This window comes from Manis javanica, chromosome 2, assembly GCF_040802235.1.
Source record: "Manis javanica isolate MJ-LG chromosome 2, MJ_LKY, whole genome shotgun sequence".
Classification (NCBI taxonomy): Eukaryota; Metazoa; Chordata; class Mammalia; order Pholidota; family Manidae; genus Manis; species Manis javanica.
The window spans coordinates 59928936-59946780 of NC_133157.1; the positions used below are offsets into that span (position 1 = coordinate 59928936).

Below are 17845 nucleotides of genomic sequence, written 5' to 3' on the forward strand. Positions count from 1 at the left end.
CGAGTATCATAATTCCTCCAGGTGGTAAAGATACCTTGAGACAAGTGCTGGGCATAGAAGCCACAGGGCATAAATCTGCAAAGAAGTAAAAAGCTAACCTTTGCAAACAATATGGCTTCTCTCTCACTTACCAACTTTACATTTCCCTGTATGGCCCCAGAAGATGACTGGTTAGCCAGAGACGGGTAAGATTCCTCAAGGGAGGAACAACCTAAGACAGGCACAGTCGCAGGGGGGCCATCAGGTGAGAATTTGGGGATCAACAGAGGTGAGGCTCAGAACCTCACCCCCCCTGCTTTGAGAGAAATCTTCTGCATCCGTGGATGTCTTGCTGCCCTTGTCTAGCCTGGATTAATACTTGGTCCATAGGCACACACCTGATCATCTGATCATCTACATTTGCCCTCTTACAGCACTAAACTATGTTTTCTACCTTTATCTTGCATCTACCTACCACTTCAGCATTTTATTAAAAATAAAAATAATAATAATAATAGGAGAAATGTGGGATCAACATATAAATCAAGTACAAAAATCAAATGAATATTCATATTTGACCTGATTGTTTATAGGTCATAATGCATGATCAAAACCGAAAGTTTCTGTGATGAATGCCCTTGTACTGTTCACCATGTAAGAATTTATTCACTGTGCAAGAATTCATTCACCATGTAAGAACTTGTTTGTTATGCTTCAGAAGATTGGAGACTGACGAGAATTAGGCTTGAGATGGATTAATGATTGTACATTGAGCATTGACCCCCCTATACTGAATTTTATTGTTGTTAACAACCATTTGATCAATAAATATGAGAGATGCCCTCTCAAAAAATAAAAAATAAAAAAATAAAATAAAATAAAATAAAAAAATAATAAAAAAAAATAAGCTGGGCCTTTATGATCAAGACAATAAAGACATGGGCAATGCTGAGGTACCCTCCTCTTATCTGGGGAATATTCAAATATTCCAGACCAAGCTTTCTGAGCTTTCATTGATTAACTTTGGGTCTTTTTAGTGGACTTTGTGGCCTTTTTCTCTTCCCACCCCACTCATACCTATTTTCCTGCCTAACATCAGCAACTGTTTGGGGCTTGGTGTTTATTTCTAAATTTCTGGTGTAAAATAACAAAGGTCAAACCACATCCACTGTATAGATTTTTCGCACATTGACCATCCATAAGAATTATACTTGTTTTATGCGTTAGAATTGTCATACATTAATTTGTATCTTGTAAAATCCATCTTGTCAAATAACAATACATAACAAACTTCTAAATAACATGTATAAGAATAAAGCTCATTTAAAATACAAAAAAAAAAATGTTAGGAGGGCCATAACTTGCCAATCTTTGACTTAGAAAGAGTGGTATTTCAGAAAAACAGATGAGGTGGCATTTGACTTTGGGCAGACAAATGAAAAGACAAGAGTTATTAGCACCCACATCACCATTTCTGGAAGAATAAAGGGGCACTGGAAACCAGGCATAGTCAGAGTTGCACACCTCTGGTATATTTCCAGGCTAAGCTAAAGGAAACTGGCCGTCATGTGCTCTCTTGTTCAGTCTACAGGTTGAAAATGATTTTGTATTAGATAAGAATGTTGCTATATTCCATGTGAGGTTAATGCCTTGCCATGGAAATTAAAGTTAATATATCAAACTATAAGACACTTTGATATAAACCAAGTATTTTTCCCCATAACTGAGTTAATTGATTTGGTACTGCTGGTAAGGTAAATGTGGAAAGAAGCCAAAAGATTATAACTATTTTAGAAAACAAAAAAAGAGAAAGCTGAAAATTTTTCAAGTGCCAAATCTTAAAAGCCATCATGCCGTTAATTACAAGCTGGTCACACTTTCCTTTCAGGAGACATACTTGGTAAGGCTATAGTGAAAATTCCATGCAGATCTACCAGCAACACAATGGGTGAGCTGAATGATAAGTGAATCCAGATCAAAGACATCCCTGCTCAGCTCTTGGCGAAGGAGCCTCCACACTCAGGTCTGTGGGGCCTGAGTCAGGGACTACTGCCCTCCATGATAAAGAAAGGACAAACCAAGGGCAAGAAACAAAACAGCAGACAGCTTTGTCTCCATTTTGAGGAAAAACAAAAACTTACTGACATACACAGCTATGCATAGAGCCTTGCATCTTTCGGTGCTATAGCCCACCGAAATAACTGATTGATTACTCATCTCTTATCTGACCAAAAAATTATCCTCTTAGCACTCTGTGTCCACTCCTCTCAGCAGAATTTCTGCTAAAACTAGGAGAAGCATCCAGACATGAGGCCACACTGTTAAGTCCATAGGCTTCCACTGTCTGGCTTCCAGCACCCTGCCCTTTAAACCCCAGGACACTCACCTGTTTACAAAGGCGAGGCCCAGGGATCTAGCACTGAACTTCTATGAGTACACGACTGCTCACACTAGCAAACTAGGAGTTCCCACTCTTCCAACAGAAATTCCCTGATACTTCAGAAGGTACTAGAGATGGAAGCAAAGCAGCTGGGACCAGAAACCAGCCTTTGATTCTTCAATACGCTGTCCCTGGTCAACTTACTTAACCCAAAATTGAACTGAACAAGTATTTTCTGATCTTTCCAAGTTCTAAAACCCATGAAATAGGGAGCATGTACATGAATTCTGAAAACTCAAAAATTTTGAAAGAACTACCTGACAATAGCTACTGGCTCTGATTCTCCCTCTTTTGAGCTAAGTAATTAAAAGAAGACATTCCCTCTTTTGGGCTAAGTAATTTAAACCAGACATCCCTAACCTTGTAAAAGTTGCTTTGTACAATTTGATAAAAACTATGGACCCAAACTTCATGAAAATGCACATATGAATGTACATAAGAATTTTTCAGACAATTTTATAGGCTACATAGACCAGTATAGCCTCACCGTGGGCCCCAGGTTAAGTTCTCCTGAAAGGAGGGATTAAAGACCACAACACATATATTTTGTCTATCTTACTTGGCAAGTATAGCCATGAAAATAATTCATTATCACATAAAATCTTTAATTTTATTTAATGTAACAAACATTGAGGGCTTACATGTGCAGGAATTCTGCAGGGTTCTAAGAAAGCAGAGAGGTAAATAAAAGCAGAGCCCCATTCTTGTAGGAACACAGAAACAAACGTACTATGAAAATGTACTGTGAAGGTTTATATGACCAAGCACTAAAGAGAGACTCAAATGGAATCCCAGGGGAAAGTCACACTGCATGGGAAGAGGGCAAATGATATTTGAAGTAGACACTGAAGGATAAGTGGGATCAATTAACTGATAGAAAATGGGATGGCGAGTAGGGAGAGACAATGGCTGTCAGAAGGGACACTGGTCAGTTCAGTGTGAGTAGAGAAAGACAATGGCTGTCAGAAGGGACACTGGTCAGTTCAGTGTGAGTAGAGAATGAGGTGTAGTATTTGGGAATAGAGTGAAAGAGCACGGAGGGCCTCTGTGGGAAATACGATTTGCTGACTCTCCAGCAGCTACACCGGTAAGTATATGACACCCATTCAAGAAATTTGGTAGAAGATGCAAGAAGTGAGATACTGGTATATTAGGAAAATCAGTGTATTTACTATCACTCAGAACTAATTTGATAACAGTATTTGAAAAAAATCCTCAATTCTCTCAAAGCTCACTTAACCACATCAGAGGATCAGGAAGAAAAGATCGGCAAAGATTTGGGAAATGTTTGTATAACATCTTACACTGAGACTTTCATTTGTAACAAAATGTTACTCTCTTTAATACATATTGTTTTCAAAATGAGCTATCAAAATGAATTTTATATTTCTTACTCTAAAAAAAGAAAGCCTTATAGTCCAGGCAGCTGAGGACTGTCTCCAGAGCAATCTGAAAAATAAAGGGATTGATTAGATTATTGCTTTGCAAGGATTGAGTGTTTCTCTTGAAAATGAATGCAAACAGCAAAGTTAATCCAAACCGTAGGTCAAAGAGAATAATTCAAGTTTAAATCTCTCAATTTTACCTTCAGAAATACAAGCAGGGAGAGTCTTCACTCCACCATGATTCAAAACTGCTGAGCAAGTAAAAGTGATTAAATAAATAGACTATTATATGCCATCAGTTCAATCAAGTGAGAACACTCTGGCTGTCAACTCTTAGTGAAAGACTGATGCTTGATGTTTTTCATAATAAATATCCATTCATAAAATGTGCTGAAATGAACAAAAAAGATCTACTGCCAATTCCAGCTATTTCACAGAGAAAAGTTGGCAAGGAATTTTCTAACATCTAAAATAGAAAAGTATCAATTAATCATGAAAATGGCTCAGATCATGTGTTACATTTTGTTATGTATTGCCATATTTATCCTGATGTTCTAAACCATTTACAAAAGGACATCATATAAAAATGCAAGTAGGAGGAGAGGAGCCAAGACGGCGGCATGAGTAGGGCAACAGAATCTCCTCCCAAAACCATACATATTTATGAAAACACAAAAAATACAACTAAATATGAAGGAGGGATTAAACAATTCCCAGACAAGCAAAAGTTGAGGGAATTTGCCTCCCACAAACCACAGCTACAGGATATTTTAAAGGGATTGCTCTAGATGGAAGCATTCCTAAGGCTAAATAGATGTCAACAGAGAAAATAAAATCACAACGAAGAAGGCAGACCAACCAAATACTAACTAAAGGCAAAAAATAAAATCAACTACTCACAAAAGCAGTCAAAAGAGTACAGAATAAAACACCTAACATATAAAGAATGGAGGAGGAGGAGGAGTAAGAAGGGAGAAAAATAAAGAATCATCAGACTATGTTTATAATAGCTTAATAAAAAAGTTAAGTTAGATGCTTAGATAGTAAAGAAACTACCTTGAACCTTTGGTAACCATGAATCTAAAGCGTGCAATGGCAATAAGTACATATCTTTCAATAATCAAACTAAATGTAAATGCACTGAATGCACCAATCAAAAGACAAAGAGTAATAGAATGGATAAAAAAGCAAGACCCATCTATATGCTGCATTCAAGAGACTCCCCTCAAACCCAAAGACATACACAGACCAAAAGTGAAAGGATGAAAAAAGATATTTCATGCAAACAACAGGGAGAAAAAAGCAGGTGTTACAGTACTTGTATCAGACAAAATAGACTTCAAAATAAAGAAAGTAACAAGGGTTAAGAAGGACATTACATAATGACAAATGGGTCAATCCAACAAGAGGATATAACCATTAAAAATATATATGCACACAACTTTCTGCACTGATGGACAGTGACTGCATTGGGGTATGGCTGAGGACTTGATAATATGGGTAAATGTAGTAACCACATTGTTTTTTCATGTGAAACCTTCATAAGAGTGTATATCAATCATACCCTTAAAAAAATTTTTTTTCAATATATATATATGCACCAAATACAGGAGCACCAACATACGTGAAACAAATACTAACAGAATTAAAGGACGAAATAAAATGCAATGCATTCATTCAAGAAGACTTCAACACACCACTAACTCAAAAGAACAGGTCCACCAGACAGAAAATAAGTAAGGAGACAGAGGCACTGAACAACACACTAGAACAGATGGACTTAACAGACATCTACAGAACCCTACACACAAAAGCAACAGGATACACATTCTTCTCAAGTGCACATGGAACATTTTCCAGAATAGACCACATTCTAGGCCACAAAAAGAACCTCAGTAAATTCAAAAAGACTGAAATTCTACCAACCAACTTCTCAGACCACAAAGGCATAAAAGTAGAAATAAATTGTACAAAGAAAACAAAAAGGTTCACAAACACAAGGAGGCTTAACAACATTCTCCTAAATAATCAATGGATCAACGACCAAATTAAAACAGAGATCAAGCAATATCTGGAGACAAATGACAACAACAACACAAACCCCTAAGTTCTGTGGGATGCAGTGAAAGCAGTTTTAAAAGGAATGTATATAGCGATCCAGGCATATTTAAAGAAGAAAAATCCCAAATGAATAGTCTAAAGTCACAATTATTGAAATCAGAAAAAGAAGGACAAATGAAGCCTAAAGTCAGCAGAAGGAGTGACATAATAAAGATCAGGGGAGAAATAAATAAAATTGAGAAGAATAAAACAATAGAAAAAAATCAATGAAACCAAGAGCTGGTTCTTTGAGAAAATAAACAAAATAGATAAGCCTCTAGACAGACTTATTAAGCGAAAAAGAGAATCAACACACATCAACAGAATCAGAAATGAGAAAGGAATAATCACAACGGACCCCACAGAAATACAAAGATTTCTTAGAGAATACTACGAAAACCTATATGCCAACAAGCTAGAAAACCTAGAAGAAATGGACTTCCTAGAAAAATACAACCTTCCAAGACTGACCAAGAAAGAAACTGAAAATCTAAACAGACCAATTAGCAGCAACGAAATTGAAGTGGTAATCAAAAAATGACCCAAGAGCAAAACCCCCAGGCCACATGGATTTACCACAGAATTTAATCAGACATACAAAGAAGACATAATGCCCATCCTCCTTAAGGTTTTCCAAAACATAGAAGAGGAGGGAATACTCCCAAACTCATTCTATGAAGCCAACATCACCCTAATACCAAAACCAGGCAAAGACCCCACCAAAAAAGAAAACTACAGACCAATATCCCTGATGAACATAAATGCAAAAATACTCAACAAAATATTAGCAAACTGAATTCAAAAATACATCAAGAGGATCATACACCATGACCAAGTGGGATTCATCTCAGGGATGCCAGGATGGTACAACATTCGAAAATCCATTAACATCATCCACCACATCAACAAAAAGAAGGACAAAAACTACCTGATTATCTCCATAGACACTGAAAAAGCATTCAACAAAATTCAACATCCATTCATGATAAAAACTCTCAACAAAATGGGAATAGAGGGCAAGTACCTCAACATAATAAAGGCCATACATGATAAACCCACAGCCAACATCATACTGAACAGCAAGAAGCTGAAAGCTTCTCCTCTAAGATAGGCAACAAGACAGGGATGCCCACTCTCCCCACTGTTATTCAACATAGTACTGGAGGTCCTAACCACGGCAATTAGACAAAACGAAGAAATACAGGGAATCCAAATTGGTAAAGAAGTCAAACTATCACTATTTGCAGATGAGATGATATTGTACATAAAAAACCCTAAAGACTCCACTCGAATACTACTAGAACTAATATCAGAATTCACCAAAGTTGCAGGATACAAAATCAATACACAGAAATCTGGGGCATTCCTATACACTAACAATAAACTAATAGAAAGAGAAATCAGGAAAACAATTCCATTCACAATTGCAGCAAAAAGAATAAAATACCTAGGAATAAACCTAATCAAGGAAGTGAAAAACCTATACCCTGAAAACTATAAGATGCTCTTAAGAGAAATTAAAGAGGACACTAACAAATGGAAACATATCCCATGCTCTTGGCTAGGAAGAATTAATATTGTCAAAATGGCCATCCTGCCCAAAGCAATATACAGATTCAATGCAATCCCTATCAAATTACCAACAGCATTCTTCAACGAACTGGAACAAATAGTTCAAAAATTCATATGGAACCACCAAAGATCCCAAATAGCCAAAGCAATCCTGAGAAGGAAGAATAAAGTGGGGGGGATCTCACTCCCCAACTTCAAGCTCTACTACAAAGCCACAGAAATCAAGACAATTTGGTACTGGCACAAGAACAGAGCCACAGACCAGTTGAACAGAATAGAGCCTCCAGACATTAACCCAAACATATATGGTCAATTAATATATGATAAAGGAGCCATGGACATAGAATGGGAAAATGGCAGCCTCTTCAACAGCTGCTGTTGGCAAAACTGGACAGCTACATATAAGAGAATGAAACTGGATCATTGTCTAGCCCCATACACAAAAGTAAATTTGAAATGAATCAAAGACCTAAATATAAGTCATGAAACCATAAAACTCTTAGAAAAAAACATAGGCAAAAATCTCTTGGACATAAACATGAGCAACTTCTTCATGAACATATCTCCCTGGGCAAGGCAAACAAAAGCAAAAATGAACAAGTGGGATTATATCAAGCTGAAAAGCTTCTGTACAGCAAAGGACACCATCAATAGAACAAAAAGGTATCCTACAGTATGGGAGAATATATTCATAAATGACAGGTCCAATAAAGGGTTGACAGCCAAAATATATAAAGAGCTCATACAACTCAACAAACAAAAAGCAAATAATCCAATTAAAAAATGGGCAGAGGAGATGAACAGACAGTTCTTCAAAGAAGAAATTCAGATGGCCAACAGACACATGAAAGGATGCTCCACATTGCTAGTCATCAGAGAAATGCAAGTTAAAACCATAATGAGATATCACCTCACACCAGTAAGTATCACTACCATCCAAAAGACAAACAACAAATGTTGGCGAGGTTGTGGAGAAAGGGGAACCCTCCTACACTGCTGGTGGGAATGTAAATTAGTTCAACCATTGTGGAAAGCAGTATGGAGGTTCCTCAAAAAGCTCAAAATAGAAATACCATTTGACACAGGAATTCCACTTCTAGGGATTTGCCGTATGAATTCACCAGCCCAGTTTGAAAAAGACAGATCCACCCCTATGTTTATCACAGTACTATTTACAATTGGCCAAGAAATGGAAGCAACCTAAGTGTCCATCAGTAGATGAAGGGATAAAGAAGATGTGGTACATGTACACAATGGAATATTATTCAGCCATAAGAAGAAAACAAATCCTACCATTTGCAACAAAGTGGATGGAGCTAGAGGGTATTATGCTGAGTGAAATAAGCCAGGCGGAGAAAGATAAGTATCAAATGATTTTATTCATCTGTGGAGTACAAGAACAAAGAAAAAACTGAAGGAACGAAACAGCAGCAGACTCACAGAACCCATGAATGGACTAACAGTTACCAAAGGGAAAGGACTGAGGAGGATGGGTGGGAAGGGAGGGAGAAGAGTGTGGGAAAGAAAGGGGTCATAACAATTAGCATGTATAATGTGGGGGGAGGCACAGGGAAGGATGTGCAACACAGAGAAGACAAGTAGTGACTCTACAGCAACTTACTAAGCTGATGGTCAGTGACTCAGTGACTGCAATGGGGTTTGTGAGGGGGACTTGGTGTAGGAGGAAGCCTAGTAAACATAATGTTCCTCATGTAATTGTAGATTAATAATACCAAAAAAAAATCGCTGTGATATGAAGTGGAGACCAATGACGGGCAGCCAAAAAGGGTAAGCAAAAATGTTATGAAAGGGTATTATACATCCTGATATAATAAAAAATGAATTTGAAATACAAAATTAAAATATAGTATTAATATATCAGTGAACCTTACTTTGCATAAGTTATTGCTTTAAATTTTAAAATGTAAGTATAATTCCTCTAAATACAGATTGCGCAACAGATTTATGTTGCATCTGAAGTATCAATCCCGATTACCTCAGTCTAAAATCGCAGGAACCACTAGCACCCTGGTATGAGCAGCACCATAAGCTCACACCCAACAACAATAAATGGGCTTTACTTGCAGCAAGAAATTCATAAAGTTACATTCATTTACCACAATCAAATTATCATTTCAATGATGTAAATTTTGCCATAAATACCAAGAGAATCTGCATCAAACAAAATTTCTTAAAATCTGTGGACTCTATCAATAGTCCTCGTCCTCCTTCTGACTTGTACGACATAAAGTACATTTACAATGCCAAGCCCCATGAACACAACCAGGAAAAGCTCCTTTTCAATGTAATTTAACATCTCTGAGAACAAACAGAACTGTGATTGTTTGTGCCTGTGATTCAAGAACTTAACATGTAAAAATTTATTTCCCCTATCTCCAATATCAGTATGCATCTTAGATTGAAAGCCAAACTATACTTAACATCATGTTTAAGCCATATTTAAGACCTGAAAAAATAATCGAATGTGTATTATTTCCAGGAAGTATTAAATCCATCTATCTTTAGATTAATTCTCAGATTATAAATTTAATAAGCACATTAATCTTAGAAATAAGTCCTAGTTAAAAGGTGATTATTTTGTTAAAATTAAGTTAATTTAATCTGACTCCATGTTCTCCTTAATTATCAGTTCAAGAAACAAACAGGCAAAAAAAATGAATATCAATACAAAATACATCAATGCTACTTTTAAATGGTTTATAATCCCCAAATCACTTTGAATTATGCTGCCCAAAATAATATTTATATATACATTTTCACAATCAGAGAGTCAGATAAAAATGGTCTGTTTACTTATAAAAAGAAGGTTGGACTGATTCTAATGAACAAAAAATAAATTACATTCAGTTTTTTATTGCTCACTTAAATGAGCTAACTAAAAAAAGGGAGAGAAAGTTTCCTTGTATGTTTGTGTATACGTATATATATGGAGAACTAAAGTGAGAGAGATCAGAAAAGGCTAATTGGTCATCACAAAGGAATAAGACAAAAACAAGCTATCAGTTACAGCTTTAGCCTGCTGTTCACTTGCCCTATAGATAAAATTAAGATGTCAGATCATACAATTGCCCCCACTTTCTATCAGCATCGAATCCAAACCAAAACCACTCTTCCACTGAAACCTCCCCAGAAAACCCCAAACAAACCCAAATCCAATAATGAGCCCCTCCTAGCATGTAGTTCTCCATGCTGTACTGTTTCATTTCTTGCAAAGAGGAAAAAGATTCTACTTTATTTGACTACAAGTGTAGTTCTGTCACTGTTGTGCATGAAATCCCACAAATGAAAATTAATTTGCAGAAGGGAGTTTAACACCCTAGCTTCCAGGCACTTAAAGGCTTAACGGTCACTCAACATGAACCATTTCCTAGCACCACCTAGGCCTCCTGAATTGGGAATAAATTCAGATGTTAAGGATGTAAATTTAAAATACCTCTGCTTGCAGATAATTTCATTTTAGAGGACTTCTTAAACATCATTATTCAACAAAATCAATCTTTGAAATTTTGTAGTTTTATCTGATATCTAAATTTAAGCTAACATGAAAGAATGCATTATAACATTTTACACTTAAGCCAGAAATGAGTGGAAATTAGCAGGAATCCAGGTAAAAAAATCATGTTTGAGCTTTAACACTGCTTGCCTGGCAGCCAAGTATAGGCAAGTAGATCTCAGACTTTAGCAAGTATGGGAAACACCTGGGGAGTCTGTAAAGACCAGGTTTTTCTCAAGTTATTCTCAAGAGTATGGTTCAGTGAGTCCTGAAATGAGGCCCATAAATCTACATTTTTAACAAGCATTTCATTTGATTCTGCTATAGCAGAAGGCCATACTTTTACACACCACACTGAAAAACACCCTTAGTAGGAAACCAAACTGTTCCTACCAGTGCAGATAATTATTTGTACGATTTTTAAATGGTGATGGAACACAAAATTTTTTTTAAATAATGATTTGAAAACATTTACAAATTTCTAAAGAAAATTCATTTACTTCTTTCAATATTTATGCTCTAAAAATGTCTGTAATTTTTTTTTCTGATTGAAGGAAAATGTTTAATTGTCTCAACATTGGACAATAGAGATAAGCACGAAAGATTAAAAATTTCCTGAAATTCTATCACAGAGGTAACCACTGCTTAGCACTTTAGAAAATTCTTCTTCCCTGTGTTTCTATGTTACTCATCTTGAATTCTGCTTCATTATATATCAGGGAAAAACTGTCAAAAGAAAGGTTGATGGCCACTAGATGGAGGCCTTCATTTACAAAAGTACACAGTCATTTTAATAATAAAATACACAGGGCTAAAACAAAGGAAAAATTAGCAGTTAGTTCACAGACCCTAAAGGAGTAAGTATCATAACTGAGGGAAAGTACAATATGGCACAGTTCATGCTCAGCTCATGCCTTCTTGGTACCAGGACAGCGGCCGAAGCGATACCTATGAAGTTCAAGACGCATAACAAACAACTGGGTGCTGTCTTATGTAAAAGGAGCAGCCATAAGATTCCATACCTAATATCTAGATTACAAAAGTTGTAGTGGCTACTTAACTTTGGATATAATTACCAAGGGAAAAAATAATAAGTAATCTGAGGGGCTAGAAACTGAGAAAAATAGATACAGCAAAACAGACATACAAAAAAAGAATAAAAAAGGAAACCATATATGAGGATATACTTGATAATTTGTAAGAAACCAGTTTCATTTTAGTTTAAGAATTGCTCTACTACTTTCCTGAAACTTTCAGGTAATTATATTTTCCCTCAAACACAATATGGTCAAACCTATCCTAAAGAAGATGATAGCGTATATGTTCAGAATAACTGCTCTGCGAGTTAGTAGCCCCAATCTCTTTAAAAGGGTTCCTTTGTCACTTGGCTCTGAGCTGTAAAGGAGCAGAGGTCATGCAGGTTCAGGGCTGCCCTGAGCTGTGAGCCCCACTGCCAGACGATGAGGGCTCAGGAAGAGGGTCAGTGTGCAAGTCAGGAAGACAAATCCAACTTGCAGCATGAAGGCAAAGAGAACAAGCTCCTGTGTATGCACGTGAGCATTCAACTTTACAGCCTGGGATATATTATGAGGCATTCTCCTTTCAGAGATTCTAAGGAAAAATAATCAGTGTTTTAGAATTTTCATCACTACTTAGTTTACCTGAAACTTGCAAAGCTTTATTAATCAGCTATCTTATGCACACAGGTGTTCAAAAGAAGCTTTTCTAGTTTGATCCTAATTGATGACTATCACAAGACCCAAACACAAACAGTTTTCAAATAAGAGACTCAAAAATAACATATTTAACTTTCTAATTGATCAAAGGAGCAATGAAATTGGAAGTAAACAAATTCAAACAGTCACACACCCAGACAGGTGACATGAATGCATGTAGAAGTCCAGGTGTCCAAAAATAACTGGGCGGGAACAGGTGGCATTAGAGCCCAAAGCACCTCTGTGTCTGACTGGAGAAGGACAAGCTGAGCACTGGGGAACTGGAGAGAACTCACACAATCTGAAAAAGCCAGCCTCTGTTTGTCCAGCCAAATTTGATGTTTTCAAATCATCCCAGCTTTCAAGAGAATCTCCAGATTTTTATTTGAAATCTCCTGCTATTTAAATCTTGGCAATTAACATAATACAAACATTTCTAGAACACTGAGCAATACTGTGGTTGCACATACTTGGTCACAGCCTGCAGACTTCTAAGTACCAATTCCTGGGCTTCGCAGGTAAATCTGCTAAGGTTTCAGGTTGAGGATGACCATGGCAAGAAGTAGACAGCCATTTCTGGCTCTGCTATCACCAAGACAAGTGTGAGGATATTGATGACAAATCTGATAACAAGCAAGTTATTCCATTTCTCCCTCTCTCTTCTCTCTTGACTACAAGAATGCTCTGCTCTCCTGATAACACCCAGCAGGGGAATCAAAATTAGATTACTGTGCCTTGAAACATACTATAGTTTAAGTTTCTATGTTCTACAGTTCCATGAATAGGTCCCATTAATAACCTCATAACAAATTTGTTTCACATTATTAGGGTTATAGTACATTTGCTTCTAACTGTTAGTGTTTTAGGAAAATAATCATTTAAATGTCCTAGTATGTCATAGGAAGCAGTGAAAAATCATTCTGGAAAACAACAGGAAAGACAATTTTACAGGCAAAAGCAGATGCCAAATTAACTATCACAAAACAGAACAAAATATATTTCAAATAATAAAAATTGCAAATGGAATAAAGAAAATGTATCCAGTATCCTATAAGGGACCCATGCTATACCAAAATAGCAGAATTTTACATATCCTAATTTAAAACTTCTTAAAAAGAATAAGGATCCTTCTTTAGGGATCTGTCCACAGAACAGGAAAGTACACCCAAAATATATTTTAGGATAAAATTCACAGAAATACAGTAACTTCAGTCTTCATCATTCAGTCTTCATCAGTCATAGTCTCATCTAAAATAGAAACACATTTTCTTAGCTGTTGATGACACCATTCATCAAAGAAAGAAGAAAATCTACATTTCCATCCTCACTAGATTAGCTTTTTTATCAAGGCTGAAGAATTATTGACCATAGCTCTTCAATGGAAGAGCGAAAAGCACTTTGATCCTCGCTACATCATAATAGTATATAATTAAACTAACAATATGGGAAAAAAAGTTTTAATGAGGGTTAAATTTTTAAATTATGCCCTGAATAGCAAATACATACAAGGCAGCAATCTAATTTCTGTGAAAAGATAACAAGTGCCATCTGAGGAGAAAAACCTGCCAGTCCACTGCTGCTGAACACTTACAGGACAGCTGCAGAGCTGAAGACCATTCTGAGGTGGGCCTGGGGGCGCCTGTGGACAGACAGCGTGAAGACAAGGGAAATGGGGTGAGGAAGAACAGTGAGCACACACACCTCAGTTTGGAAAGAGACACCTTCTCTTCGGCAGGAGAGAATCAGTTTGAATAGGATGAGTATTTTGAGGTTTCAAAATCAAGTAACAGGCTATTACACAAAGCTTGCCCAATGAAGAGTGCCAAAGAAAAATTAGTGATAACAAAATAATTAGTTTCTGGGGAAGGAAATGGTACAAGGCAGCTAATGATGTATGGATATATATGTGCCTGGAAAAGATGAATATTTGGCTCAGATATGATGCTAGCAAAATACACAATAGAAATCAAAAAAGTATTTAAGTGCCAATTATGCTTTTTCCCATTATTTCAATATAATTATGAAATTTTAAAACTGAAATTATTTTAAAGAATATTTCTGTCTTATATTTTAAGGATGATTTTAAGTCTTTCAAATTCAAGTATTTGTTTGCATTAATATTAGTCCTCTAGTATTAGTCTATATTTTTGTGGGGGTGGAACTGAGAATTGCCATGATTCTCAAAAAGGTTTTTAAAAGTTGTACTCATCAAGCTTTCCAGAGTAGTGACAATGATGGGTAGCAATTGTTCAGACTTGAAGCTCAAATGATACACAGGTTAAGAATTGTTATTTCTAGATGTCCAGCACATATAACAGTTACAAGAAATGTGCTTTCTATCCACAGGATAAAGCCTAAATCTCTGTCAATTATTTCCTCTGCCAAGTTTTTATATGTATGTATGTGTGTGTGTGTGTGTGTGTGTGTGTGTGTGTGTGTGTGTGTGTATATATATATACATATATATATATATATATATATATATATATATATATATATATATATATATATATATAATGCCAGGAAATGGTGGGAATCACTTGTTGATCATTCAAACATACTCTTACAAACATGATTAATTTTTCAAACATCAAAGAACACTCACTCTTTAAAAACACACTGATGCCTATGTATCAATTTACAATACCCACCCTATAGTTAGTTCTAAGAAACTATAGTAAATGTAATGAGGTATAAATAAATTTAACATCAACACCCTTTAAGGAATAATAAAAATGTAACATCACTGAGCCTGACATAAGAATGAAACAAACCAATGCCAGAACTGAAAAATACAATACAATTTTACTTTGAATAACAGGTTTATGTATTCCATTAAGTGAAACATGAGTAAGTTAACCTCAATGAAAGAACTATCATTTTATTATTATTGTTATATCTGGAAAAGAAATGCTTATATTTAAAAAACAATTTAACCATCTTTCTTCTTTCCTCAGACTTTCCCTCTTTCCAAAATTTACAAAACCATGAATTCTGGAGAAGTAAAAACCATCCAGAATTACATAAGACTGATAAATAAACCTCTAAGTCATACACAGCTCTCCAAAAGGCTCTGCTATGCTGTGATGATTGGGAATCGTGTGGTTTCCCAAGGGGGAACTATAAAAATCAGGGAGACTGAAAATGCCAGCTGAAACACCTAACAAATGGCTTAGCTGACTAAAAAGCCAGCTGGGTTTGGAAGATTGTTCTCATTTAAATTATCTTCCAAAAACAGCTCTATAGGGTTGGTTTCAACTTTCCCTTTCTTTGACACAGTTAAGCTACCTGCTCAGTGTTTAGACAGGAGGAGCAAAGAAAATATGAACTTCCTTTAGAAGAGAACAAAAGACTTGCTGTTTCTTTTTGTTCTACCAAAGAAGTCTGACAACTGAGTTTTACTTAGTAAAATTATCACCTTCCTTATTATCCAACTGGAGAATTTCCCTGGATGACCATAAGCAACTCTTTGAAAATAGGTGTTACCTCATGGGAGTAAAGAAATAAAATACTGTATTTGTTAAATATATATTATATATCAAATATATAAATATAATATAGTCAATATATGTGACATGTCAATATATATTAAATTATATATACATACATACATATGAATCATTCATGCTAACATGGAAACCTGTGGCTGGGAGGAAGTAGAGGAGATCTGGAGAATACTCTGTATATATCATCAGAATACATTACCCTGCTCTGTCCCATTTAGATGAGATACGTCATCAAGTTGTAAAAGTGTTGAAGGCAACTGACTAAAAGGATAAATTTAAAACACATTCTACAGTAAAGAAGGGGGGGAAAGGGGTAGGGAAGATATTGTTCTCAGGACTTGGGAGACAGTATACTGTTCTATAGCTAGTTCTGTGGGGAGAACTCAGCATAGGAGAGCTATATATACACACAGGTTAAGAACTGCTTGTTCTGTTCTAAGAGATCAATATCTAACAATATCTAGCAAAGATTATTTGCTATCTATGTTACAAATAAGAAAACCAACTACTTGGCATTATCCCCAAAGCAAAACCTAATTGCATAAGTCACCCTGCAAGGTAAATGCCCTCCTTAGGGGTACAGTGCTATGTACAACACACAGGAGAATCTGCTACGCACCATTCAACTTGTTCACCTTTCTGCCAACCAAGTGGCCATCTATTTTTAAAATCTGATTTGCATTTTCTGTCTTCAGAGATTAAAACTTTAACTCTGAAATTCAATTTTGCAAGAAAAAACAGTAAGAGGGAATAAGAAAGATACAGATTGTCATTTCTAACTTCTTTAGAGAACTACACACCCTAATTCCATCCTTTCTACTTTTAGGGAGTCTTTCCTTCTCATTTTCCATAAAAATTTCAGGAATTGCTCCATGAAAGCAGTCTAAATTTGAACTCCTATGCTGAGATCCAAAACAAAAACAATAACAAAAATATACCAAAAAAGAAACCAAAACCCTGCTATTCAGTTGTTAATGTAGAATTCCTAAGTCAATAAATACATTTTCACACTAGAAACACCAAATCAGGGTTATGGTCTTCCACTTAAAATCTGATTCCACTTAAGATCAATGTTTAAACTCTAAAAGCACATGGAGATTACAGTGTGAGCTACAAAGATTATCTCTGTAAAGGGTATTTTGACCTAAGAGGACACTACAGACTGCTATGGCTTTTGCAGGAATAACTTTTAACTTTCGATGATGATGATGTTTCTTTTTCTAAATCTAAAAGGCTAGACAGTTTCTTTTTTAAAACCCAGAAAGCTACATACTTAAAGAGAACATTAAGTCTTACAAATACAATGAAGGAGAATATCGATAAACTTTTCATTCTACTCTTTCCTATTGACTACAATAATAAATTAGTTGTAATATTCTGAGTTTTCGTTTCTCTGATAAAAGTGGCTATGATCTCCATCATAAATCTACATATTAAAATGGCCAAAAAATTTAGGTATGGGATCTGGGTCGAGAATCTGTACCTGAAACCTAGTCAATAGTAACAGACATTTAATCAACCTTTCCTCAGGGCTAAATGCTGGGCACTGTGCTGCAATACTTACAAAGGTACTTCTGAAGGGTCCCCACCAGTAAGATGGCAAACTTTCAGCTTCTCTTCGGGGTCCTCAGTTC

The 17845-nt window shown here is 35.9% G+C and overlaps 1 protein-coding gene across 9 annotated transcripts in view; it reads right to left on the reverse strand.

Annotated features, from left to right (window-relative positions):
• The window catches only part of KDM4C (lysine demethylase 4C), a 506879-nt gene that overhangs the window by 243168 nt on the left and 245866 nt on the right, over positions 1–17845 (reverse strand). Inside the window, exon 10 of one of the 9 annotated variants that reach the window (XM_073228556.1) lies at positions 557–13953. The exons of the other annotated variants lie outside the window; for them this stretch is intronic. Within the exon in view, the coding sequence (XP_073084657.1) occupies positions 13942–13953 (12 nt within the window). The 3' untranslated portion in view covers positions 557–13941. Of the gene's footprint in view, positions 1–556; positions 13954–17845 lie in introns of those variants that run through there. 9 annotated transcript variants of the gene reach the window in all.